General features: G+C 35.1%; 4 protein-coding genes across 4 annotated transcripts; 2 read left to right on the forward strand and 2 right to left on the reverse strand.

The window, feature by feature from the left end:
* Positions 1-2,400: 2,400 nt before the first annotated feature.
* On the reverse strand, positions 2,401-8,974 carry Rnp4F (RNA-binding protein 4F). Its single transcript, XM_023173835.2, has 7 exons — positions 8,790-8,974; positions 8,457-8,721; positions 7,061-7,747; positions 6,096-6,338; positions 5,533-6,035; positions 4,265-4,501; positions 2,401-4,201 (listed from the first exon to the last, which is right to left on the reverse strand). Exons 1-7 carry the CDS (start codon positions 8,901-8,903, stop codon positions 3,833-3,835), a joined length of 2,418 nt encoding a protein of 805 aa, XP_023029603.2. The 5' UTR covers positions 8,904-8,974; the 3' UTR covers positions 2,401-3,832.
* A 1,427-nt stretch (positions 8,975-10,401) lies between these two features.
* tsu (40S ribosomal protein S12 homolog tsunagi) lies at positions 10,402-11,679 on the forward strand. Its single transcript, XM_023173836.2, has one exon. The coding sequence runs from the start codon at positions 10,558-10,560 to the stop codon at positions 11,050-11,052; it is 495 nt and encodes a 164-aa protein (XP_023029604.1). The 5' UTR covers positions 10,402-10,557; the 3' UTR covers positions 11,053-11,679.
* Positions 11,680-14,074: 2,395 nt separating this feature from the next.
* Positions 14,075-20,976, reverse strand: LOC111517630 (uncharacterized). The gene is made up of 10 exons (XM_023173837.2): positions 20,667-20,976; positions 20,484-20,613; positions 20,258-20,399; positions 20,021-20,199; positions 18,386-19,050; positions 17,668-17,803; positions 17,411-17,608; positions 14,921-15,141; positions 14,650-14,867; positions 14,075-14,410 (listed from the first exon to the last, which is right to left on the reverse strand). Exons 1-10 carry the CDS (start codon positions 20,741-20,743, stop codon positions 14,169-14,171), a joined length of 2,208 nt encoding a protein of 735 aa, XP_023029605.2. The 5' UTR covers positions 20,744-20,976; the 3' UTR covers positions 14,075-14,168.
* Positions 20,977-23,059: 2,083 nt separating this feature from the next.
* On the forward strand, positions 23,060-24,399 carry Snp (Snipper). Its single transcript, XM_023173838.2, has 2 exons — positions 23,060-23,302; positions 23,358-24,399. Exons 1-2 carry the CDS (start codon positions 23,291-23,293, stop codon positions 24,069-24,071), a joined length of 726 nt encoding a protein of 241 aa, XP_023029606.1. The 5' UTR covers positions 23,060-23,290; the 3' UTR covers positions 24,072-24,399.
* Positions 24,400-24,902: the final 503 nt, after the last annotated feature.

Consider the following 24,902-nt stretch of genomic DNA (forward strand, 5'->3'; position numbering starts at 1 on the left):
CTTATCACCCCTTCTCTGGAACATAGTTCTGGATACCCTAATTAATCACCTTAACAAAAATGGATTCTACACAATTGCATACGCAGATGACATAGTTATCTTGCAGACCGGCAAATTTGTAAACACACTGTGCGATAGAGCGCAGGATGGGCTCAAATTGATAGAAACATGGTGTAAGGAACACTCACTGTCGATCAATCCCAAGAAGACTGAGATGGTCCTTTTCACCAGGAAAAGAAGTTTAACGGGCTTAAAACCTCCCGAAATCTTCAAAAGCCAACTGAACTTCTCTGAAGAGGTGAAATACCTTGGTATTATCCTCGACAAGAAGCTAACATGGAACTCTCATCTACAGAGCAGAGCAAAAAGAGCATACGTGGCTTATGAGCAATGTCGGAGGACAGTGGGACGCGCATGGGGTCTTTCACCCCGTGTAGTCGCCTGGATCTACACTGCAATAATAAGACCTATGTTAACGTATGGAGCCATTGCATGGGGACCGAAAGTTCTACAAGCAACGGCCATCCAAAAATTATATCAAATACAGCGACTGGCTTGTTTAAACATCACAGGAGCCATGAGAACAACACCAACCGCGGCAATGGAATTAATCACGGGTCTGACCCCTCTGGATCTGTACGTTAAGGAGGTTGCGTTAATGGCCATGATACGATTGCACACGGCTGGTGTAAACCTAGAAGTAGGAATGGGTCGATTGAGGCTGGGCCTATGGCGGGAAGCGCTTACTGCGCAACCTCTGCTGCAGGCAACAAGTGATGCAATTGAACCCAGGTTTGTGTTTAATAAACCCTACAAAATACAAATTAAGCAGAACACAGAGTCAGATGCTACAAATGCAATACGGATTTATACAGATGGCTCAAAAACCAAAGAAGGTTCAGGATGTGGAGTGTACTCCAGATCACTAAGCCTAAGGATTAAATGGGGAATGGGAAGAAATACCAGCGTGGTCCAAACAGAACTGGCTGGTATCTCAATCGCCACAAAAGAAATAACCAAGAAAAGAATTTCTGGCAAAAACATTACAATCTGCACTGATAGCAGACAAGCACTATTAGCCTTGAACAGACACCGTGTTACTTCAGGACTAGCACTAGAGTGCCACCAAGATTTAGCCAAAGCCTCGGTAGATAATAACATTATCCTGAGGTGGGTTAAAGGGCACGAAAGGAGTAAAGGTAATCGCATTGCCGACTCTTTAGCCAAGGAAGCGGCTGGACTAAGAATTTTAGGACCAAGTGGCACCCACGGCCTGATGACATCGACAATTGCGGAACTAGTCAAATGTTACACCCATGCTCAATCTTTAAAGAGATGGGATGAAATCAAAGGATGTAATCTTGCCAGGATCACCTTGGGCGACCCTGGGAAGCTGGCGCCGAAGAAATATCTGGCGATGACCAGGAAAAATCTACGCCTTACAGTAGGATTTCTGACTGGCCACTGTCAGCTAAGGAAACACCTACATAATATGGGGCTAGTGGACACACCTCTATGCAGGATGTGTGAACAGGAAGATGAGACTGTCAGGCATATCCTGTGCGAGTGCCCGGAGTTATCGTCAATAAGAGAGTGTGTGTTCGGCGAGTCTTGGCCTACACCTGCCGATATAAAGGAGATGTCTCCCAGCGACCTGTCCACCTTCCTGGAAAGGACAGGATGGACGACGACCTAGGAGGACAACTCCTCGGGAGGATGTACAATGGGTCACATGTGGCCTAAGTGCGTGGGCTTACACTCACCCTCCCTACTCTACAGATACAGATGTTAAACAGAGACAAACGTTAGTTGATAGAAAAAAGTGAAAATTTGAACTAATTTATAGATGCCTATCTATGGAGTAATAGGGAACTAAAACTCCTTTCCACTGTCCCGTGTTAGGAATCACACGTTAAAAGGTAAGACCTTGTTAGTCCTTAGCTCGCACAAGTTTCTCAACTTCTGAGAGTTGTCGTTCGTATGGGGGCTACAGCTGATTAACTTGTCACCTATAATGAAGTGTGTGTACATTTTATAAAGTTTGTGACAACAGTTTCATCTTTGTATATAGGATGGATAGTCTACATACAAAGTTTTTACGATTACTTGATGGCAAATAAATTCATTCATTCATTCGATTTTACTCTAAATTCGAGCTATTTATAGTCGTTTTTTAGAATCTATATTCAAGAATATTCCATTCAATTTTTTTAACAAAAAACGGATTTCAAAAGATAGTTGAATAAATTTTTACTTTACTCTTTTTTTTGTGTAATTTTCAATTATTACCCTGATATATTATATATATTATTTTCAAATATTTTTCTTGTATATTACTTATTTTGTACAATTTGGGTACAAGAAAGGATCTGAACCTGGAAAATTAAATAATGTAACCTCTTTATCTTATAGTTTTTAATTGAATAAAAGTTATAAAAACATGTTTTGTAACATTTTGCATTTACTTTTTATTGAAAAATTATTTATTTTCAATATGGTGCTTATAAAACACTTGATTTGGACACAGATATCTGAAAGACAAATAAGTTGCAGTAAAAGACTCCATTCGTATTTTTTCTTTAGCTTTTCCACGTTTTTGCAGACAATTTTCAATTCGTTTTCTAATCTGTAATATGTAAAGTAAGACAGATCGGTACCTAAAATAGCAGAATCCAGATATTCAAAAATAATCCTTTCAAGCCCCTGAAAACAGTGATGATTATCTATGATTTTCAAAAACTTGTTCTTATTCATTTCAATGAGAGATTAGTTTATAACATTTAGCTAAATTAAAACAGATAAAAAGACATATTTCTGATAAAGCAATACACATCTTCAACTTCTCAATGACCTTGGACAATAAAGGAAACGTTTTTTTTAAATAGTTCCATCCTGGTTTCCAGAGGTTGAAACTCCTAATCCAAATCCATAGGAATTCATTCAGCACAAGCAATATGATTTTACGAGTCTGTGAAACCTGGCTAACCAATGAAATTCCACACAATTTGACCCACATTGAAGGTCTGAAGTTTTTTAAAATTAATAGGGATGGGAGGAGTGGTGTTGGTATATGCATGAGACTAAATATTTCACATGAATCCATCAATATAAACACTGATGACTCTTTGGAATTGATCCACTGCTCTATAATTACTGAAATTGAAATCACCAATCAAAAAACTTCGATATTATTGATAAAATCTTTCTGAATAACTCCTCAACTGCAGCTTCATTTGAAGACATTCTTTTCCGAAAGGAAGGTAGTGCCGCTACCCTGATATTTTATCGTTATTGACAGATTCTTCACTCTAGAGATCGCTGGATTTTATTTGATAACAGATGATTAGTCTGTGGTATATTAGTACTAAACGTCTCGTGGCTGCATCGGACTTTTGCACAAGACTCGCTTGAAGAAGCTATTGCATAGCTAAGCACGTGTCGCGTTTTTGTAATATTGTTTTATTCAAATACCTTTTATTTACTGCTTCGTTTTACATTAAGATTCTTTACTTATGCTTCAAACCGATGATTCGGTTTTATTGATGCTTGAACAATATGTCTGCCATTGTTGCATTTCACGTTATTCAAAAAAAACAATGTAAAGCTTTCCCTGTAATATTTATTAAAACATTCTCAACTTTCCTGGTGCTTCTCTTTCTCCTTCAGGAGTATTTATTTTGGCTCACCTGAAAACAAAAAACCCCCCTTTTTCCAAGGTCATGGAGAAATGAAGAAACCAATACATGAAATGATAAAACAATCCTGGCCAAGCCAAGGGGGCGCCACTGATACATCACCAAACTGTTAAAAGTAGTTAACAAAATAACAGAAGTCATTTCTTGAGCAACATATTTCTGAAATCTGCGTTGCTCTTCTTGCCCTCCGAACCGCTTCCGTTAACTCCGCCTTCAGCTTTCTTCACTTGCACAGACCTGGGCACCATCGGTATCTGTAGCCTGCTTCTCGAATGCCGAATAGGTTCGTCTACTGGCTTTTGTTGCGGGGTACCTTTTGGCGGTGGTGCGCTAATTGCCACTTCGATGGTATTATCGCCGACCGTAGATTTGTCCAAGGCTTTTAGAGCCGTCTGCGCTTCGTCCGAGGTCTTGAACTCTACGAAAGCGATGCCTTTTGACACACCGTTCCGCTTCGAGACGAGTCTGACGTCTACAGGAGAGTAGGGTTTGAAGATTTCCTTAACCTGAAGCAAAATATTATCATAAATGTCAAAAATTGCGGTTCTTTTCAGTTTTTATTTACTTACATCCTGAATAGTCTTATCGAGTGGCAGTCCCTTGACGAAAAGTTTGTGTTCCTCTAGGGCATTCGCGTACTTGAATGCGGGTTTTCTCTCTGCTTTGCCGGGGTTTATTTCGGAAATGAATAGTGGTCGACCGTCGATAGGAACCCTGTCTCTGGCCAAGGCCACCATGACCTCTTCCTCCTTCGAAAACTGTACGTAACCGAAGCAGCGGGATTTTCCTTTTTTGTCCTGTACTACCTAATAAAATGAAAATGAAGGATCAGAAAGACCAAAGATTGACATATCAAAAATAATATCAGGTTTGAAACATTGTCAGACAGCCCTGTATATGTTTGGATATGAAAGGAGCAAATAGAATGAAAATATAATATTCCTTCGTTGTTTGAAGTCTGCATCGAGGAGTGATACATACATACCAGAAAATACATATTTCGAGTAGATCACCTACAGCCCGGTTTCGAAGTATTACCTCTCATCAGTACACTGATGATTAATTTTCTATTGATTTTTTCATACGACCAGCAAGAAGTTATTCACTCACCATTGGTTGAATTGTTTTCATGAAATGTCAATAATTAACCTATTTATAAATGGCTTGTTTCCTTAGATGAAACATAGTATTGTAATTGTTTCTTCAAAATCAATCTGTTTTAACAGAATTAATCATTCACCTAATCAAGTTTTCTAATTGCCTACAGTCATATACAAGACCGTCCAACTGATGAAGATACAGTGTAGCAAAACACACCTTAAATTAAATTTATTATGAAAATTGTATAATATAAAGTACTTTTTTTAGTAGACTTTAATACATAAATATGCAAGTGAGTATAGAGACAGTAATCTTGATAAAATATTTGATGTGAGATCGGAACATTGAAAACATGTAAAAAATGAGTACAAAAGTTATGTTTAACATGTTTAACTAAGTGTCCTTCATACTGCCTGTCAACCTTCCTTGCCTCAGGCAGGTAGTCTCCAGATGAAATGGAGAAGGGCCTGTCAGGGCCGGCGTCAAGAATATTTGTTACAATAATTATTATCATGGATGGTGTTTTTAATTTTCATCAAGTAATGGGTTGATGTATTTATAATTAGTATAATTAGAAATAGTAATGATATTAAATTCTAAGACAAGAAAAGCTTCAGGTGTATTATCACTTTACCTGGCAAATATTGGCTGCTTATTGTCACCTCCAAAATTAGTATTTTTTCACCTATTGGGAGATTTTAGTACATCAATTTGAAAGAAAAACAATAAAAATTACCTCTATTTGAACGGCATTTGGGAAAAGTTCTCTCAGACGATTCTCATCAACAGCTGGATGCAAATTGCTGACAAAGACTGTCGTTTTGGGATTCTTATCTACGGCATTGGTAGCTGAAGGACGAGCGGCAACCTTGTCCTCTGGTATATGAACAAATTTCGGCCTTTTACTCTCTACATCATTTTTAGGACCGAACTGTTTACGTTTCTTATTTTTGTCTGGCTGGTATCGTCTTTGCTCTGGCTGCTCCACGATTTCCTGAGGTTCTAGAGCTTGAGGTTCTAGAGGTACTAGTGCCTTTGGAATAGTTCGGCATTTCTGCCAGCAATTCATGACATCTTCCAGAGTTCCCAATTCTCTTTCAAACATCAGCCATTCTTCAGCGATGTATTGTGGCCAATCTTTACAAGCCAACAGTGCTTTTTTGAAGAGAGTCCTCAAGTGACTAGCATCCCCGTACTGTCTTTCGAAGTTTGCATACTCCAACCAAACACTTGCCTTATCTTAAAAAATAGTAAAGACCATTGAAAAAATCTAATCGAAAAAATGTACCTTTATTTTACCTTTATTTTGTTGTTGTCCCAGTATCTCTCCCCACTTTTTTCGGGCTGCTGACAGGTCACCTCTTTTTGCCACTAGCTTGGCATGCAACCTACCCAGCTTGTTAGTTGTATCAATTTCCAGAGGCACTTGCTCTTGAGCTTGAGCAAAAAGTCTGTCTAACTTAGAGTTATCGTTCCCGTTTCTGTAAGTATATTCGATGTATGTCAGCCATAAATCTAAATTTGTTGATACGTTTGCTAAACCTAAAAAGAAGTGAAACTCTTTACTACCTTTGACATCAATCATTGAGTTTTTTTTCCTGATTGATTCGGCAATTACTTGATGAAGATCCATAGTAATTTCAAAAACTACACCTCACGAATTGATCTCCACATATATATAATTGTATTTATTAATTGTTAATTAGAAAAATTTTTGTTAATTTAATGTGAATATTGAGATTTTTTTATTAAATAATATATTTTGTTTAATTTTTCAATGTGATGAATGTGATATATTATATTGGAGAGATCAATTTTTGGGAAAGAAAGGGTTTTGGCTTTCTACTTCTCTATCTTCACATAAAAAGTGGGACTCTTCCACAGAAAGGTACTGAAGAGGTGATAAAGCAAGTGTCTTATGCCGAAACATCGGATGTCAACCAGTGAGGGTGACAGTGTTCCATGTAAGCAAAATTTTACCTCTTTGATTTACTATTTTGTGTAACATTCCTGTGAATGATATCTGATTCAATTTCATCACGATTGTTTGGAATACTGAATAGAGAAAAGTGTTTTTTGAAAATGAGAATTAAAACTTCCTATGTACTTGTATTTGTAACCAATGTTGCTTCCTCCCTTTCTTTGGGAGATTCCCACAGAAGTAGAAAGCCAAAAAAATAGTAAATATCAATTTGATTACATAGATTTTCATGTGACAGCTGATTTGATAAACACTCATGAAGAGACAAATCTGGAAAATTTACCTTCCTCAAAACATTTCAGAACTATTTCCTTGTCTTTTTTACATGCCTCCAATATCCTCAACCTCAAAATCCATAGTTCTTCACTCCATGGACAATTTCTCACGGCCCTTTTGCTTACTTTATCTGCTACCTCGACCAATTTAAAAGCATACATGCAGTATTCCTCCCACAGCTGGGGTGTCAGACAAAGCGCAGCTACTGCCCTTTCGTATAGACACAGCACTGTAGACGGATCTTTGACAACTTTTATATACTCCTTATAAACATTCAAAAGCTCTGTACTCTCAGCAGTCAGTAACCTTTCTTCAAAATCTTTGTAGATCTCTAAAAGTTGCTTGCTTTTCTTGTAGGCCCATTCTACAGGCTTCGGGTCCACGAGCCCTTCCGGTAAGGTTTTTGACCACTCCTGCCACTCTTGGTAAGTATTTTCTGTATTTAGAAGAGGAACCGAGAGCTGTCGTTTGAATACGTCGGCCAGTTTGCACAGCTGGTTTTTCCATTCTTCTGAATTATCCGGGAAAAGAGAAACACGAGCATTTTCTAGCTCACGTAAGGTATCCCAGAGAAGAGAACCTTCACTTGCATGGAGCCCTGCTGAGGTGAGTCCTTGTTCCAATACGGAACGGGTTTTAGCCACGTCACAGGCACCAATGGAGAATTGGGCAAATTCTACCCACAGTTCAACAGCTGAAACAATTCATGTTGATTATTGACATAATTAATAAATGTTCTATTGAGAAAACGAAACATTGATTCAGGTGACCTTCAAGATAGTGTTTTGGGTACCGTTGTTCATTTTATATAGGAATGTAAATTCCTGTATATCTTCATTTAAAAAGCTCGACTCTATAGAAATTACAAATCAGAGAAATGCTTATGATTCTGAAGTGTAATAAATTCACTTCTATAAGATCAATGCTTGGCTCGGTGTTGAGGAAATAGTGTATTATTTTTCAGTAATTTTTATTTTCAAAATATTATCTGTTGAAGCTTCTAGTTATTTTGACAGATTTATTGTCTTCTAGAAACATATGAACAAATATCCAACCAGAAGTAATGACAATTCATACGTTGAGCAAACAAATTACCTCTGAACTTCAATCCCCATATTCCAAATAGGTCTCTTTGAATACAAAATTTTCATCATATTATTTCACCTAACAAGTTAAATCACTTGTTAATTGGTAATTTGAAAAATAAGTTGTAAATGACAAACAAGGAAAGTGATATTGGACTTGCTAGTATACCAGAAGAAATTGAAAGAAGTAGGTACATTTTTCTGCTACTGTTTGTATATCAGTATTTTTATCAAATTTATTTTTGTTATCGCAAAAATATCATGTATCTTGCCAATTTGGAAAAAAAAATGTTTACCAACTGTACACAAGATACTCACAAAGATAATCTTCTACGGCTTGTTCAAAGAGTGTAAAAAGTTTATCTTTCTCTCCAGATGTGTTAGCAAGGTTGACTTCAATTCTCAACCAGTCTAGCCATAATTTGGGTGTCAGTGGAAAAACTTTTCGAAATCTCTCATAGGCCTCTCTCATGGAATTGAGATCTTCAGTTTTCCGGTAGATGTCTACCAATTCTTCATGAACAGCGTATAGGTTTTCATTGGCTGAGATCTGTTTTTCCAAGTCTTCGGCTCTGATAAGAAGCTGTTCAAAAATAAGATGAAGTTTCAGTAAAACATATCACTGTTTGACCAATTTTCAACTATACTGACCTGACTTTCTTCATTGTCGCTACTAGAGCTCGAAGAGTCACTGTTTTCATCTTCGTCTACGTTCATGGATTCTTCGTTTACACTCATCTTGTCTTCAAAATTTGGTTCCGTCATTTCATTAAATCACCTACTATTTATTTATAATGATATTTTTTTGTGAATTTGTGGTTATGTTTATTTCGTTTCTTTCTTCTTGTTCTTCTCTTCTGGTATTGGCCTCAGCTACCAAGACTATCCGGCCAGTGGGTAACAAATTTGATACTTTAGAGCCTAACGTGGCCACAATAAAGTGAGCCTGGGACGGTCCCATCCACATTCTCTCTTTCTAACAGACAGTTAAGTCACAGAACACCTAACTACAGGGTGTTTTGTGGTTAAGTCACAGTATAGCTGAAACTTTTAGCCACAGCCACCGTATAGATGTTTACTTCTATACTACCGTATAGAACGGTGCCACAGCTTCATGGTGTTAAGATATATGTCGCAAGTTTCAATTTGTAAGAACTCATGTTTTCTATTTGTTACTACTGAAAACGTACAACCATTGCAATTTGATACTGCTTCAACTATTTTAGTTACTTGTAGCTCATTTTCTAGGAACGATTAAAACCATTTCAACACATTGCCCTATAATATTTAATTTTATCATATATGAGAACATTACCTTAACAACAATTTTTTTTGAAATTATGGGAATACACTCATTCCGATCAATTGAGCTTGCTGTATGAGAGATATTTGTTGAGATTATTTCCAGAAAAGGAAAATGATAATATAAACTAAAAAAACTCAGTTAAAAAATCTAAATTTTGAGAGGTGTGTGAAATTATTCGGTTAAACAGGTCTACTGCATTCAATCACAGCGAAGTTGAAGAAGAATTTCATTAAATTCGAAACTTTGGCAAGAAACCAATAGTTTTCTGAAATTATTGGAAACTGTTACCCAAAAAACTTTTACGAATGTAACAACTAATAATTGAATTCACGTGACTACTATTTTTCATGGTGATGAAAATGTTTCCTTGTGTTCAAAGTTCAGTCGTAGAACCTAGATGTCACTCTCTTCGTGGTCCAGGGTTACTCTATACTATTAAAAGTTCTGTTACAATATGTTTTCTGTTAACCATTTGTCGCCCACTACGAACAATATACCTCAAAAGCAGAAAGTTGTGCGAGCTTAAGGATTGACGAGGTCATACATTTCAACGTGTGATTTCTAGCATGGGTTGGACGACATGTAGTGAAAATCGATTGTCTGGCCTCTCAGCTCGAATCACTGTTTCACCTGACGATCGATTGAATGAGTGGAACAAAATACACCAACCCAACCGGTTAAGAACTCTGAAAAACGTCTAGAGGCAGGCAAGTTCATAAGCAGTTATGAAAATACGTCGTCTCCTTACAGATGACTAATTTTTCGGATAGTTCTGTATCAGCTGTATATTGACGGGTAAAATAATTTTATTTGACCACCGTCACTTGAGTAAACCAAGACAATACATTCTGTCTTAATGTCACAAAGCAGATTTTTAGATATGGTAGCTAAAACCATATTAGAAAACGCAAAAATTTGACCAGAAAGCAACTTAATGTTTTGAGAACTTACTTTAAACAACTGTCAAAGTCAAAACTGTAGAATTTGCAGAAGTGAAGTTTAAGGTTATTTTCGCTTCTATTTTGATAAACGGTGAAGAGTAAATATAACTGTTAATAGTGTTACTTCTTTATCGGTCCGAAATCATTCATTTTTCAATAAGTCGCTTAAAAAATGGCTGACGTATTGGACATCAATGATGCCGTCGACATAGACGTAGAAGACGATGGAGAGCAGAGTGTCCTCAGGCTAAAAGACAAGGTAATCCGTCGAAAGGGACGAGGATTTGGACCGGGAGAAGGCAGAGAGCACGAAAAAATCCGGGGCTACGAGTCAATCGAAGCGGGAGACAACGTCGATGAACTCGGGCCCCAAAAATCGGTGGAAGGTTGGATCTTGTTCGTAACATCTGTACACGAAGAAGCTACCGAGGACGACCTCAATGACAAGTTCCAGGAGTATGGCGTTATAAAAAATATCAGCATTAATTTGGATCGCAGAACAGGCTTTTTGAAAGGGTACGCTCTGATCGAGTTTGGAACTTATGAAGAAGCAGCCACGGCCAGAGAAGCCCTTAACGGATCCTTGTTGTTGGGACAGACGATTGGGGTGGATTGGTGTTTCGTGAAGGGCGCTAAGAAGTCCAAAAAGCGCAGTAAGAGACACTGATGTATCAACTCATTGTATTTATTATCAAAAATATAAATAATGATTTTATGATAGCAATTTTTCATATCTATAAACTGAAATAAAACTAATTTAATATCATGAAACTTCTGGTTATTTTCTATACTCTCTTTTGTTGTGGTTCCAAATCAATTTATGAAATAGGTTCCAGCAATCCAAAATAAATAATCATTTTACTTGATTACCCCCAAAGATTTTACCATACAGAATAGGTAGATTTAGATTTTTATTGAGTTAGATGTCCTACTATACATAAATGTTCATAATTTACAATAGTCAACTACTAAGAATTAATGAAATAGTTAGAAAGTAGGTATAATTACACAATCACATGTAATAACAATTTTGAAAATTCATACAAAAACAAACAATTTATTGTGACATAAGAAAGTAGGTTTAAAATTGCTAAGTGAAGTTCTATTTTTAAATTACTGAGTAGTTAATTCATATTCTTGTAAACATGTTGGAGCCAGTTGAGATAGTATTTTGTATATTTAAACCGTAGTTCGATAGTACTGTCGTTTGGAAACTGGTAGCCATTGTAAAGAGTCCAACATGAAGTTGATCGATTTGTAGCGATTCATTATTAAAATTATTCTTCCACCTTGATTTTGTAGTTCATTCACAACTTGAAGACCTCTAAATCAATTACCATGTATAAACATAAAGGATCATATAAATACTATACAAACATCTGCTTACAAAATCAACTTGCCAAAATCATTGATATGACATTCAAATGTACTTTCAGAGTTCTGTTATGGTCCCGCCCACGAGATGTTCGTTCGTTAGAAGACTGTGAAAGAAATAATTCTCTAGTATCTTCTTAGATTTAACAATCTGTACCTTTCCAACATGGCTTTCGATAAAATAAATCAACAACTTCTGCCATTGTATAGTTATGTATGCATGTTTATGACCATAAGAACTCGAAGAATGCTTCAGTCACCTCTTCTTTGATTCAAGTAAAGCATTTGATCCAGTAGACCACCGTTTCCCTTTTGAAAAGCTTTATCACATTGGAGTTAGAGGAACACCACTAAATTGGATAATATCATATTATAAAGATCACAGTCATGTTGGAAAATGCTAAATCCGAAGAAAAAAAAAGTTAATGTTGGGGTACCTCAAGGATCAATACTAGGTTCAATACTGTTCACTCTTTGTCAATGACATTTATTTATCATGCACACAAGCAAAAATATGTATGCAGATAACAAAACAAAGATAATATCTGATGGAAATCTGGACAAAACAGTACAAACTGCCAACAATGTCGCACAAACATTTTATGAATGGTGTACTAGTAATGGTCTATGTATCAATATAGAAAAAATAAAACTCATCTCTTTTATTCTGAGAAATACTTTTCATAATTTTTGCTCTTTAATAAAAATCAATGACAAATGTATAGAATAGGTCACAACTAAATTCTTAGGTGTCATTTTTGATCAAAAAATGAGGTGGGAAAGTCGTATCAAAATATTAAATAATGAACTGAGTAAAAATTGCGTTGTCCTGAGGCAACTGAAGGGCACGGTATCTAGAGACATATGTATTAATGTTGATTTACTATGGTCTGGTACGGTCGAATATGTCACATGGCTTGATATCCTAGGATCATCAAGTCATATTGACCAAATATATATCAGTCAAAAAAAAAGTCAAATGCATTAAAAGAGCCAAGCAAATATTTGTTGAATCATCTATATTGTCTGCCGCCGTTGTATATATTTCTAACTACTTTAAATGTAAAAAAAAAACAATTACAGGAGTTACCTAAAAATAAACTGGGTGATGAAATGAATTTTGAAGACACAATGTGTTTCAAATCTCGTTGATATAAATTTTTTTAAAAGAAGCACATTTTATTGTGTGGAGAGTTTCTGCAAAGTTGAAAAATTTTCACATTTTCATTTTAAACTAACATAAATTTCAATATATACATATTTCAAATGTGTTGTTAAATGTAAGTTTATGTCTTTGATATCTATTTCTCATTTGGATCTGAATGTATGACTAGTCTAATAAATTAGGTACATCTATGTATTACCACGAGTTGTAACATATTTTGTTCTGCTTTAATAGATGAATAAATTTATTTATATTTCTTTTCTATTCTATGCTATGAAAACAAATAATATCGATTAGAAATAATCAAAATGCTTTTGAATAATTGTCTTATATACAGTTATTTGAGATTCAATTGATTTTGAAATATTATCAAAAAAGGATAACTTTTTCGTTATTTTCTGATGAATATATCTAAAACGATACTCAGCTGACAGAAAGTTATCCAGTTGGAAACCTTCAACTTTCTCACTACTTATAGTTAAAATTATATTTCCAATATCAAGTTATACTTGAATTTATTGGCAACTTTCATAGCTACGGTTTTGGACGCAAGTTATTAATTTGGCGATACTTATTGACGCCCAACAAAATTACAGTAGAGCGTTGAAAATCTGAACCAATTGGGAACATAGCATATAGTATTAAAAATACAGTTCTGGAGTACAATACAGGAATAAAAAACAATAGTTTCTGTAGTTGGTTCCTTGAGTAAATATGTATGTAGAGTACATACAATTATAAAACTTGTTATTTCCGAGATAATTATGTAGAATGTAGATATTTATTAAAAAACATCCTCGAGAGGCATTCGGTTTTTGACGCTCTAATTTATATTGATTTTTTTGAAAGCTTTTTCAAAGTATCATTGGCAAGAAGGTTGATGAAATCACAGTCGATGAATAGTAGAATATCATTAAAATACAAAATATAAAGGAGAGGTTCTATGACACACTCTTGCGGTATCCCAATTCTTAAGGACATCAGCCAAGTGTCTCAGTTTGGGCCGTGGATTAGTTTTTTGATCAAGGTCAAAACTCACTTAGGATCAACCACTGTCAGAGAAGCCACAACTGGTCTTCGTTGTTAAGACAGATGATTTGGGAAGATTGGTGTTTCGCTAAGGATTTTAAAAAGTGCAGTAAGTCACTAATGTATCAACAAGTTGTATTTATTATAAAAATATAAATATCAATTATCTACTACCAATTTTTTTTCACAATTATTTCCAAATAAATTAAATCTTATCATAAATTGTTGTAGAAGCTATCAAACTTATTTTCATAGAAAGCGTAGTTTTTCTCTTCCACCATTCTGGTAGACGGGATGAAATCTTTGAAGGGCATCTCGAGCCATAAATCCATTACTTTCTTGGCAACCTCTGCAGAAGAGAGAGTTTTTTCTGAAGACGATGAGTGAATCAGCGAGTTAAATCTATCTAGGGCGAAGTTTATGTAGCTCTCTTGATGATGCAGCTCTTCAAAAGAATCTAGAAATTTAATGTCACTTTCAGATAGCAAATACTTGAACAAATAAATATTACAAATTAAATTATTCAACAGTTTGGTAGCAACAAATTTCTCTATTTGTTCATTTGTTTTTCATTTTCATTCATTGTTAATATCCCCATTATCTTATCCTTTCTTTAGGCCATTAAAAATTAACCCCATTTTATGAAATTACTTTGAATAAATAGAGTTCAACTGAAAACCTCCCACAGGTACTCACATCTTTTGAATGATGCACTTTTCGAAGGATATTTCGTGGACTTCAATACGTCCAGCTTCAGTTTGGCCCTCAAGATGTTCAGTACGATCGTTTCAGGAAAACTGAACGGACTTTCTAGTATCTCCGTCAACATACAGAGGTTACCATCATCGATTTCCAAATCCGCAGCCAAATTGTCGGTACACAAGTCTCGGTAGTAAATAGGAGAGGTCGATTCTCTAAAAACCACATTGTTATCATTGTTTTCATCGCGGTGAAGACTATATCTCACGTGTGTATGCATCTCCTGTTGAACTCCAGAGGAAAGTTTTCGAAAGTTCGAATCTCACCAGAGCAAACGTTTTCTTTCAACGTGGTGGACCACTCCATGTCTCCGATGAAGGGAATGAGTTTGCGGACGCAGGCAATCGCAGTATCACGGGTGTGATCGATCGACGTCAGGATGTCCCCAATAAGATCAATGAATTCTTGAATCGAACTGATTTTCAAACCCTTGAAAAATATTTTGTTAAAACTGAGAATGAAGCAGATTCTGGCTGTATTCCATGAGTTCAGACTTCCATTGTCTAATATAATATAAATTGATTTGAAATCCCTGAAATAAATTAATAAGATTTACCAAAAATAACAATTTTATTAAACAAAAAACTGAGATGAATAAACTAATAAAACTGTTATTTTTCGGTTGATCTTTTTAATTTCTTTCAGGGATTTCAAATCAATTTATATTATATTAGACAATGGTAGACAATGGAAGTCCGAACTGATAAAATACACCACGAAACACTGTCAACCACCTTCAAACAAACAGATTCTGGCTATAATTTCAACTGCTATTCAATGTTTGACGTGGTAGTGGCCAGGGAGGTTTTTGATTCCTGCTAGAAAAATATTTGGGGGCTCAAGTAAGTCATAAAAGAAATATGCAACGACTGTTTTGTTTTTTGGGGACTACCGCAAGGGTCTCATTGTACACCTCTTCTGTTCATCATCTTTGTTAACGGCATTACAGAATGTTTTGAAAATTCAAACTATCTAGATCTAGAATTTTCAGAACAATAGAATCATTGGGCAATGTTATGATTTAAATAGCTAGGATAGGTGATGTATTGAAAACAATCTACACATCAGCAAATGCAGTTTTATAGGCTTTTAAAATGTGAATAGAAAATTTCACACCTCATATTCTCTGAATGGTAATCCACTAACATGTGCCACGTCAATGAAGGATCTAGCAGTTATCTTTGACAAGCAATTGCGATTTGTAGATCATATGAATCATATTGCTGCCAATATTATATGACAAAACTGCCAACTATTATCTATCAATTCATTGAGAACGGTGTATCTTGCTCTAATAGTCTTCCACTCAGAATAACGCTAGATTATTTGGTCTCCATTTTATACAAATCACTGCGGTCAGCAGGTTTAACGTTCACGGATAAGCTAAAGAAAATACAGAAGAGAATATCAAAAACCATGTATAAGAAACCAAAAACGTATCCATCTAAAGAAATATTTCGTGAATCAGCTGTACTAGGTATGAATCAGTTGTATGCAAAGATATCACTAAGTACAATCTATCAAGAGCAATTGCCATTTCTAATTTTGAATTCCATAACAAACATCTCCAATTAATTGAGGATTACCTAGTAAAAAATAATTTTCCCAGAGCCTTTATTAGAAAAGTAAAGAAAGAAGTTTCTCCTCCCAAAATACAGGTGTGAAACCTAAATATCACAAAATTCCATTTGTAGAAAATTTATCTGATAAACTTGGAATGCTACTCAGTACCGAACAAATTAAAGTGGCCTTTTCAAATGAAAATACAGTTGGAAAGCATTTTTTCTCGAAACAAAAACACCACAACAAATACAATCCAATATAGAGTACAAATTGAACTATGGAAGCTGTCACAAATGCTATGTTGGTCAAACCGGACGTTATCTTAAAACACGAGTTTCAGAACACATGAGAGGAATCTTTTTTGTAAAGAGAATACCATATTGAAACGAAATTGTGCACAATTTCTCCAAAAACAAGTTCCATAACGTAAATAGAACTCAATTTGTGCAAAATAAACTGATATTGTAATAGTAGTGTCTAATTCTCTTGCAACAACTCTCACTGCATGACATCCTGCTGCTAGTCTTTTACATAAGTAGTCAACATGGGAATCAAATTTTAGATTTTCATCAATGAATTTGTTTTTCTCCAAATTTTCAATTTTTACATTTTCCAAGTGTACTTACTTCCCCTATGTTACATCTAAACGTGACCACATTTGTTTTGTCGATGTTGAACGATAAAAGATTAGAATCACACCTCTCTTTCACCCTTCTTATGTCGACGATGATTTGATCAAGTAAATTTGAGGCGGTATTGCTATGCCAGAGGATAGTGATGTCGTTAGCGAAACATGTGATTTTTCTCCAAGTTTTGAGAATCATAACTACCAAGCAGGTAAAAGTGAGGAGCTATTATGATTTTCTGCAAGGCAGCAGCATCAACAAATTGTTTAGTTTCATTGAAAACAAGACTTTTTGATGTTTTCATTACTTTGGAAATGTAAAAATTTGAAATATGAACTCGTTGGCGACAAATACCAGATTCCATATAGTGTCGTCATCTTTAGCTTAACTTTATTCATAAAACATATATTTTGAGAGATTTTTGTTGTGAAATCTTTTGTTTCTTGAGAGTGTTGAATTTTATTTGGAGAAAACTATTTTCCTTGAACTATAACGTGTTCGATACTCACAATATTTTCCTTCGTTTGCGACAATTTTCTCGACACAAGTTGCAAGTCGATTTTGTCTTTTGCATTTTTGGCATTCCCTATTTCACGTTTCATCGCAGAGAGAGTGGCTTCTAAACTTGCGTCTTCAAAGTGTTGTTCAAATGACCTTTTGATATCCTCTGTTTTGTCCACTGAAAAGCCCTTCGAGGTTATGGAGACCTGCAAAAAGGTGGTAAAGAAGAAAAGTTTATATTTGTATTTTTTATGTGTCTACTCACGAAAACGTTTGCTTTTTTCTTTTCAATATTCTGAGCGAGGTGTTTGGAAATTGCGTTGTGTTTCAATATTTGCAGTTCGGTCTGGACGTGGAGGAATTGCAGCTTGCTAATGTCATCACTGTCTATCCCTTTGTGGCTGAATAAATGTGAATATTTGAAAAAAACATTATAATATTGATGTATTCAACAGGGAGCAGACTCTGACCAATAAAATCATTAGAAAAGAATTATATCCCTTAACAGTCGAGAAGAAATGATTCACAAATCATTGTACTTTTTCCTTGAGATAGGGTTGACTTCAGACAGATTTTTACTATTACTATTTTGGGCGATTATTTTGCTCAAAATGGTTCAATCAACTGCAGAAAGAGGATTGATAATTGAACTTCATTATAAAATGGTGGGTGCGCTAATACTACAGCACAGTTGTTTCATGACCAAAATCGTAACTGAAAGTACTTGATAGAATAATAATGTTTTCTTCGTCCTATTGTCCAACATTGCCAAGTTGTTTTTGATATTGATTTGACGGTTAGTAGTAGTGACACCAGTCACTTCCTGATGAATGAACCATTTTTTATAGCACCAACGAAAAAAGTTGATTTTATCACTTATTTTTGGAAACTGCCACTGTAACCTTCTTTATTTTAACAAGAGCAGTACTAGTACCACTTTTGCAAATGTTTTACATAAAAAACAATAAAACACATAAACTCACTTTGCTTTTTTCGAACTCTCCAAAACCAGATACTTGCCGATATCCAAGTGCAGATTATCGTCCAAACTCTGAAATGTATTCCATACAATACTTCTGTTATTCTTATGGATCAACTCCGATAATCTCTCTGTAACAACCTCGCTTCCATACAGTCTATCCAGGAATTCTTTCTTCAGATCTCGCTCCTTTCCTTTAAAATCATTCCTTGTTCGGTTCATCAGAAGCGGAGAGTTCAAGTCGACTCTTTGCAAAGTTTGAAGAGATGGCGAGAATGGATTCTCTGAAGACACTAGATCTCCCATCATGGAATAATCACCGAAACAGGAATCAGGCAAGAGCCCCAAAGACTCTCTAGGATTGGATCTGATCTCTTGGGGTTTATTGCGCTTAGGTTCTTCTTCCTCTGCAAACAGACACTTGGTGACTTTGCTCAAAGCGATGTTCTCCTTGTTGTGACTGGGAAATACTTTTCTAGAACTGATTAGGTGTTTCGATGTTTTTTTTTCAGTCAGCGTGAGGTATTTTTCAAGAACTGAAGGATATGCTGTTGATTTTTGGGAAGAGTAACACGCCTTGCTGGCTTCATGATTCGATAGCTTCTTTGTGGGGATCGGGTATTTGTGGAGAAGTTCCTCTAACTTTTCGGCACACTCTTCCAAGGTTTGCTGGAAATATATGAAATTTCTTTGATGAAGATGTAGCAAAATTATTATTTATTTTATAAAATACTCTTTTAAACACAGTGGATCACATTATTCTCCTACAGTGTTTGTTAACTTCAGGTTTCAGAGACCTAGCATGGGATATATTGAAAATTAAACTGTCAGTTTAATTTTCCTTTTGAAGATGATCACTTGGTGATCGAAACACATGGAGGTGTTGAAATACCGGTTTGGTGTTGGGATAAAACTCCAGTAATATTCATTACTACACCAAAGGTTCCAAACAGTACATCACAAGGACTCAAAGAGTTAAAACCATTAATGTGCTCAGTGACCCATTGCTGCAATATCAAACTGCCTAGGGAAAATTTTATCATTTGCTGATGATATGGCGATTTCTTTTGTTAGTAAAACATAAGAGAATGTATATAAACACGCAGAAGCAAAAACAATTTTCAATAGGTTAAGTAGTAACCTCCTGAGTATTAATGTCAATAAGACTAAATTCATTTCTTTTTTCTCAACAAATGAGGATCAATTAATTGTAGAAGATATCAAAGTTCATAAAAATTCTTATTCCAAAATCTCTAATTGCACTTGTTCTTCTATATAAGAAACAGATTCAATGAAATATTTGTGTGTAACAGTGGACAAATGTCTACATTTGCACATCAATGGCGCAATAACTGAACTACAAAAACTCATTCATAAATTGTATCAACTCTTTAATGTTGTAAATACAAAATTTGATGACTTTTTATGATGGCTTGGCAGAGTTCATTACGAAAGTATTATATTGTGGTGTGGAAGCTCCAAGACTTCGCTACATAACATAGAAATAAGACAGAACCCACTAATTAAAATCATGGTTGAATAGAAGGGGCGATATTTTACAGAGGCACTATATCATCAGTTATTATTTCAAGAGTGAAATTAATACTGAAAAATACATTGATTTCTTCATTCATCTTACTGTTATTTCTACAGTGTTTGGTTTAACATCCAACTCAACCGGAGTTAAATTTCCTAAAAAGTTGAGCATATCTTCAGCCTGTTGGACATCCTTTTCCAACAACATGAGTTTCTTCTGTAACAAAAACTCCCGTTCTTCATTTTCTTTAATTTTTGCCTTCAGTTTTTCCATAGTGATACCTGAAACAAGTCAGTAAGGCACCAAGTTACTGTTTTTTATGAATTGGGAAAAACTCACATTTCAACTTGATTTTTTGGTACAAATCATGATCCAACGTTTTCTTTTCATCTAATAAGAACTGCTTTGTTTTCGATTTATCTTCTAGAGATGATTTTTTCAAATACAAATCTATTTCTTTTACAGGAAAGGTAAAGTCCCCCTGAAATAAATGAATCAAAGATAATCCCAAGAAGTTTTCTCTGAAGATGTCGGTATTCATTATTTTTACTTTGACTGCACACACCTGTTTATCCAAAGGTTTACTATTAAGCCTATGTATAAGGATATTGTTTCGAATATCAGCAACTTGTTGTCTCGGTTTGGCGTTCTCTAATAATTGGTCCCATATAAAGGAAGTGGAGTTATTAGACAAACTGGAAAATTAGTTATTGAAAGTCGAAGCTGTGCTGCAGAATAAATAACTTACTTTCCCAAAGTTTCTGGAATCTCACCGTCGTAACCCATTTTCCTCAACCAGTTTATGATTTCTGAATTTCGTTCCATAATTTTAACTGAATAAGTTATTTTTAAAGAATTTAACAATATTTCCGAACAGTATTTTTTTTATTTTGTCTACAATTTCAGTTATATCTTAGGTTAAGGCAGAGTCATATTCATTGGTTTGGTTCTTTCAAATAATTGAACCAATGGGTGACGAAGAAAGTCAGCTGTTCATACTCTGATTGGTTCATTGGACGAAAGAAATCCTGTTAGTAGCTATTTTGAAAAATATCAAAACTATAGACGGTGAGCGTTATGGACGTTTAAGGATAACTCTCTACTTCTAATCTTTTGTTACTCTGAAAGAATAAAGAAACGTTTAGTTTGAAACATTTTATGAAATCACTACTTCCAAAATAGAAAAAAAACTTGAAAGTACCTTTCGACAACAAGATCACAGAGTGGTGACATATCATTTTAAATCTGTTTTTTCGTTAACCAGCTGTCGCTGCCCTACAAACGACAACTCTCAAAAGTCGAAACTTGTGCGAGCTAAAGACTAACGAGATCTTACCTTTTAACGCATGATTCCTAACACGGGTCGAACGAAAGGAAGTGAAAATCGAACGCCCGGCCTTGCGGTTCGAACCACCAGTTCACACAACGGTCGATTCAGTGAGTAAAGCCATCCATCCACCTCAACCGACCGGCTACCGACCGGTTTGATAATTCGAACATCATAAGGCTTGTCCGAATTTTGCAAAATCTTTTTAATATAATGGCTGTCAAAAATGATGCAAAGGAGTTGAAATATTTTAACTTGATTGCGAATTGAATAAATCATGGAATCACAGAACACATGTAACGTATCATCATTCATCTACATTGTCTTTAGATATAGATATCTTGAATATTTTTTTTCAACTTTTTCAAATATATCGTCAATAAAAACCAATGAGTTCCCATAAAAAGTAAAAGACGGTTTAGTGCTCGCAACATTTTTGAAAATCATAAAACACAGGAAGACTACCACAACCTTATAAGGAAGATGATAGGATATACAATCTGAACATGAGTAACGAATAATTATAATGATGGATGATTTTCAATGTTCAAAAAACTATTATGAAATCATTTTCAAGACTCATAGTAGAATAGATATAAAAGTTTGAATCTGGACCACCAACAATTGTTATTGTGGGTGCAAACTGGAATGTTTTACTCAGAAAATATTTGACCTATTATATTATAGAGATCAGAGGTGAAGGAAGTGAAGACTCAAAAAGATAATTTTCCACATCAAAATATTCAGGAACCAAGGAAACCTGCTTACAACTGCACACACCACAACATTTATAGAAATCATTTAATGGAAATAAGTTTTACTCAATTCTGGATATTACGATTTATCAAGTATCTTATGGGAAAAGAGCAAACCTCTTCTCTTTGTCTGATCTTCTACACACACACACACAATGACTAAGTTAGCGCATTTATTTAATGCGAATTTTGCGTTCAATCAATGATAAACAAATATGTATCAAATGAACCAATAATGTATTTGTGTCAGACGCTTTTATTAAAATATTGGATTCATCGTTATGCATTTGGCATATGAGATATATTCGACGTGAGTATATCGTTGTTACAGAAGCAGATATACGACCCTTCAATTTTACCTTTAGATAAAATGTCTCACTGAGTTCACGTTACGCATCTTCCTCGCACTCCCATAGCATTTTCCCCCTCGCCTGTCACCTACTTTAAATCGCTTTTACAAACACAAATATAAATTTCAACTTTAAAAAATTTTAATTTATATATTACACATGTTCACAATGAATGAACAAAATTGCATGAAAATTTCAAGCTCACAGCAACAGTTTTTTTTTCAAATTTCATATACACTTTAAAAAATATAGGGGTTGACAACATGCAGAACTGAGACGTGCCAGGTGATGGTTACTGTACATAGCACGCTATGACTCATCACTATGAAAATTTTCGGCCTTACAGACGTACCATTACTCAAAGGGTTCACTAGCTTTTGGTCTACAATGACTGAATACACTACTGAATGCTCATAAGACATCCCTCAGTGAACTGACTCGCTTAAATCATGAAAGAACTCTTCACTTTTGACTAGCAATTTACCATTTTTTGAAATAACTCATTAGTTTCGTCAACGATACTGTCACCATAGACATTTTGAGAGATTGTTTGTTAAAATAACAAAACATTATTTTGTAGAAATCATAGTACGAAATGCCATCTTCTTCGTTTTCCTTGGCTTTTACAGCGCCACTTCACGGCAATGGTTGGTTCTGAAGTGTCTGTTCATCTGCTCAAGTCTTGAAATTTTTTAGACGCTAGTAAATTTTAATAAAAAAATTGAACAGTGGTCAACCTGGTTCAAAGTTAGTCTGGGGTTTAATGGTTACGAATTACGATTTCTGTTGTAAGGATAAGGAGTTGAATATTTCGAATTTAAGAAAATAAATTCAATATTTATGTTCTCATTGTTAATGAAAGTTATATATTCAAGTAATTTTTTCTACTCTGACTTCGTTCTCACACTGAAAGAACTAAACGGTTTTTTTCAATTTTGAAATGGATCAACAAGTAGGTAATATTTTTTTTTATTTTCAAGTGTTTTTACTTTTGGTTGCTCCAACAGGAAAATTCCAAATTATTAGAAGCAGCTAGATGTCTAAACGCAGTAGAAACAATCTGCGTAAAAAAAGAACTGAGCAAAAAATTAACCTCACAGCCTTTCAGTTATCTCTTAGTACTAGATTTCGAGGCCACCTGCTGGAGTAAAGAAGACGATTTCAAAGCCCCGAATGAAGTGATAGAGTGCCCCTGTGTTCTATACCATGTAGAAACGAACAGAATTGTGTCAGAATTCCAGCTGTACGTCAGACCTGTAGAAAATCCTATACTCAGTGAATTTTGCATGAAATTGACAGGTATCCGCCAAAGTCAAGTCGACGGAGGATTCCCGCTGGACGTCAGCTTGATGCTGTTCAAAAAATGGTTGGAAGAAATGAGGAAGAGGTTTGCTTTGTCATATGATATATATAGCTCTGCAGAAAACAAGTGTATCTTCGCTACGTGGTCTGACTGGGACTTAGGCGTTTGCTTGAAGCGTGAAAGTCAAAGAAAGAGGATAACACTTCCAGAGATGTTCACCACGTGGATTGATGTTAGGGCGATATATTGCTCCCACTATTTACGGAAGCCAAAGGGGCTTTATGGGGCGCTGCAGGAGCTGGGGTTGGAGTTTGTGGGACGTGAACATTGTGGCTTGGATGACGCTAGAAATACTGCGAAGTTGATTGGTGCAATGTTGGCAGACGGGGTGTTACTTGAAAGGACCCCGTCGTTTTAATAAATAGTAAATTGATGACAAAAGCTGAGGGCGTGGCCCTGTTTCATGACTGAAGAAAAATACACAGATCTGACATATCACTCAGGGTAACTTATTTATATATTTTTTATACTTCTTCCGTACTAATTTTTTTATTGTTTAATAAATGTTTTTTTATTATACTTATTTTGTTCTTGTGTTTAATGTTTATTACAACAGAATAATTGACTATATAAAAAACTTCTAATATTTCTGACATATCACTCAGGGTAACTGATTTAGATATATTTTTTTGTACAACTGTGGTGATTTTTTTATGTAGATATTTAATAAACATGTTTTTGTTGCACTTCTCTTGTTTTTATTCATAACGTCTATCAGAACAAGGTCTGGAACATACAAACAGATTTCTAATTGGATGTTTAGGATAACTAAAAAGAAATGAAATCTTAAGTGTTGCAATTCATTCAGAAATTTGGGAGTGATTTTTTATACTAACATGTCTCAAAAATATGTATTTTTCTGCACATAGGTTAGTGGGCTACCTTGTCAGACTGTAGAGTTGCTCAGATGTCACACAACAAGAATGCAGTCTCATTTAGTTTCCAGCACTGTGTCATAATTCTATACAATACGAAAATTCATTGATTTCATTTTTTTTGGTGCAGTGACTTCCACCATTTAAGAAGATGATTCAAAACCTTTACTTTGCTTAGCTTTTACACCATTCACTACCTGTCAATAATTGAGTCTATTTGTAATTTTAATTGTTGCATTATGAAATGTTCTTGGAGTAATCTCGTTTCAAGCACCTCTTTTCAATCCACGAGTCCTGAAATGGACTGCAGTTAT

Source organism: Leptinotarsa decemlineata, unplaced genomic scaffold (assembly GCF_025532065.1).
Source record: "Leptinotarsa decemlineata unplaced genomic scaffold, Ldec_3_MD MMD2_tig00026307_RagTag_RagTag, whole genome shotgun sequence".
NCBI lineage: Eukaryota > Metazoa > Arthropoda > Insecta > Coleoptera > Chrysomelidae > Leptinotarsa > Leptinotarsa decemlineata.

Bases quoted from the DNA above. Each gene is read 5' to 3' on its own strand.
- Rnp4F (XM_023173835.2), bottom strand. From the start codon at position 8,903: ATGACGGAACCAAATTTTGAAGACAAGATGAGTGTAAACGAAGAATCC. The intron at 8,722-8,789 runs GTCAGTATAGTT...ATTTTTGAACAG, and splicing joins GCGACAATGAAGAAAGTCAG to CTTCTTATCAGAGCCGAAGA. The intron at 6,339-7,060 runs GTAAATTTTCCA...ACTTCTTTTTAG, and splicing joins TCTGAAATGTTTTGAGGAAG to GTTTAGCAAACGTATCAACA.
- tsu (XM_023173836.2), top strand. From the start codon at position 10,558: ATGGCTGACGTATTGGACATCAATGATGCCGTCGACATAGACGTAGAA.
- LOC111517630 (XM_023173837.2), bottom strand. From the start codon at position 20,743: ATGGAACGAAATTCAGAAATCATAAACTGGTTGAGGAAAATGGGTTAC. The intron at 20,614-20,666 runs GTAAGTTATTTA...CTAATTTTCCAG, and splicing joins ATTCCAGAAACTTTGGGAAA to TTTGTCTAATAACTCCACTT. The intron at 19,051-20,020 runs GTAAGATGAATG...ATATATTTCCAG, and splicing joins CAAACACTGTAGAAATAACA to CAAACCTTGGAAGAGTGTGC.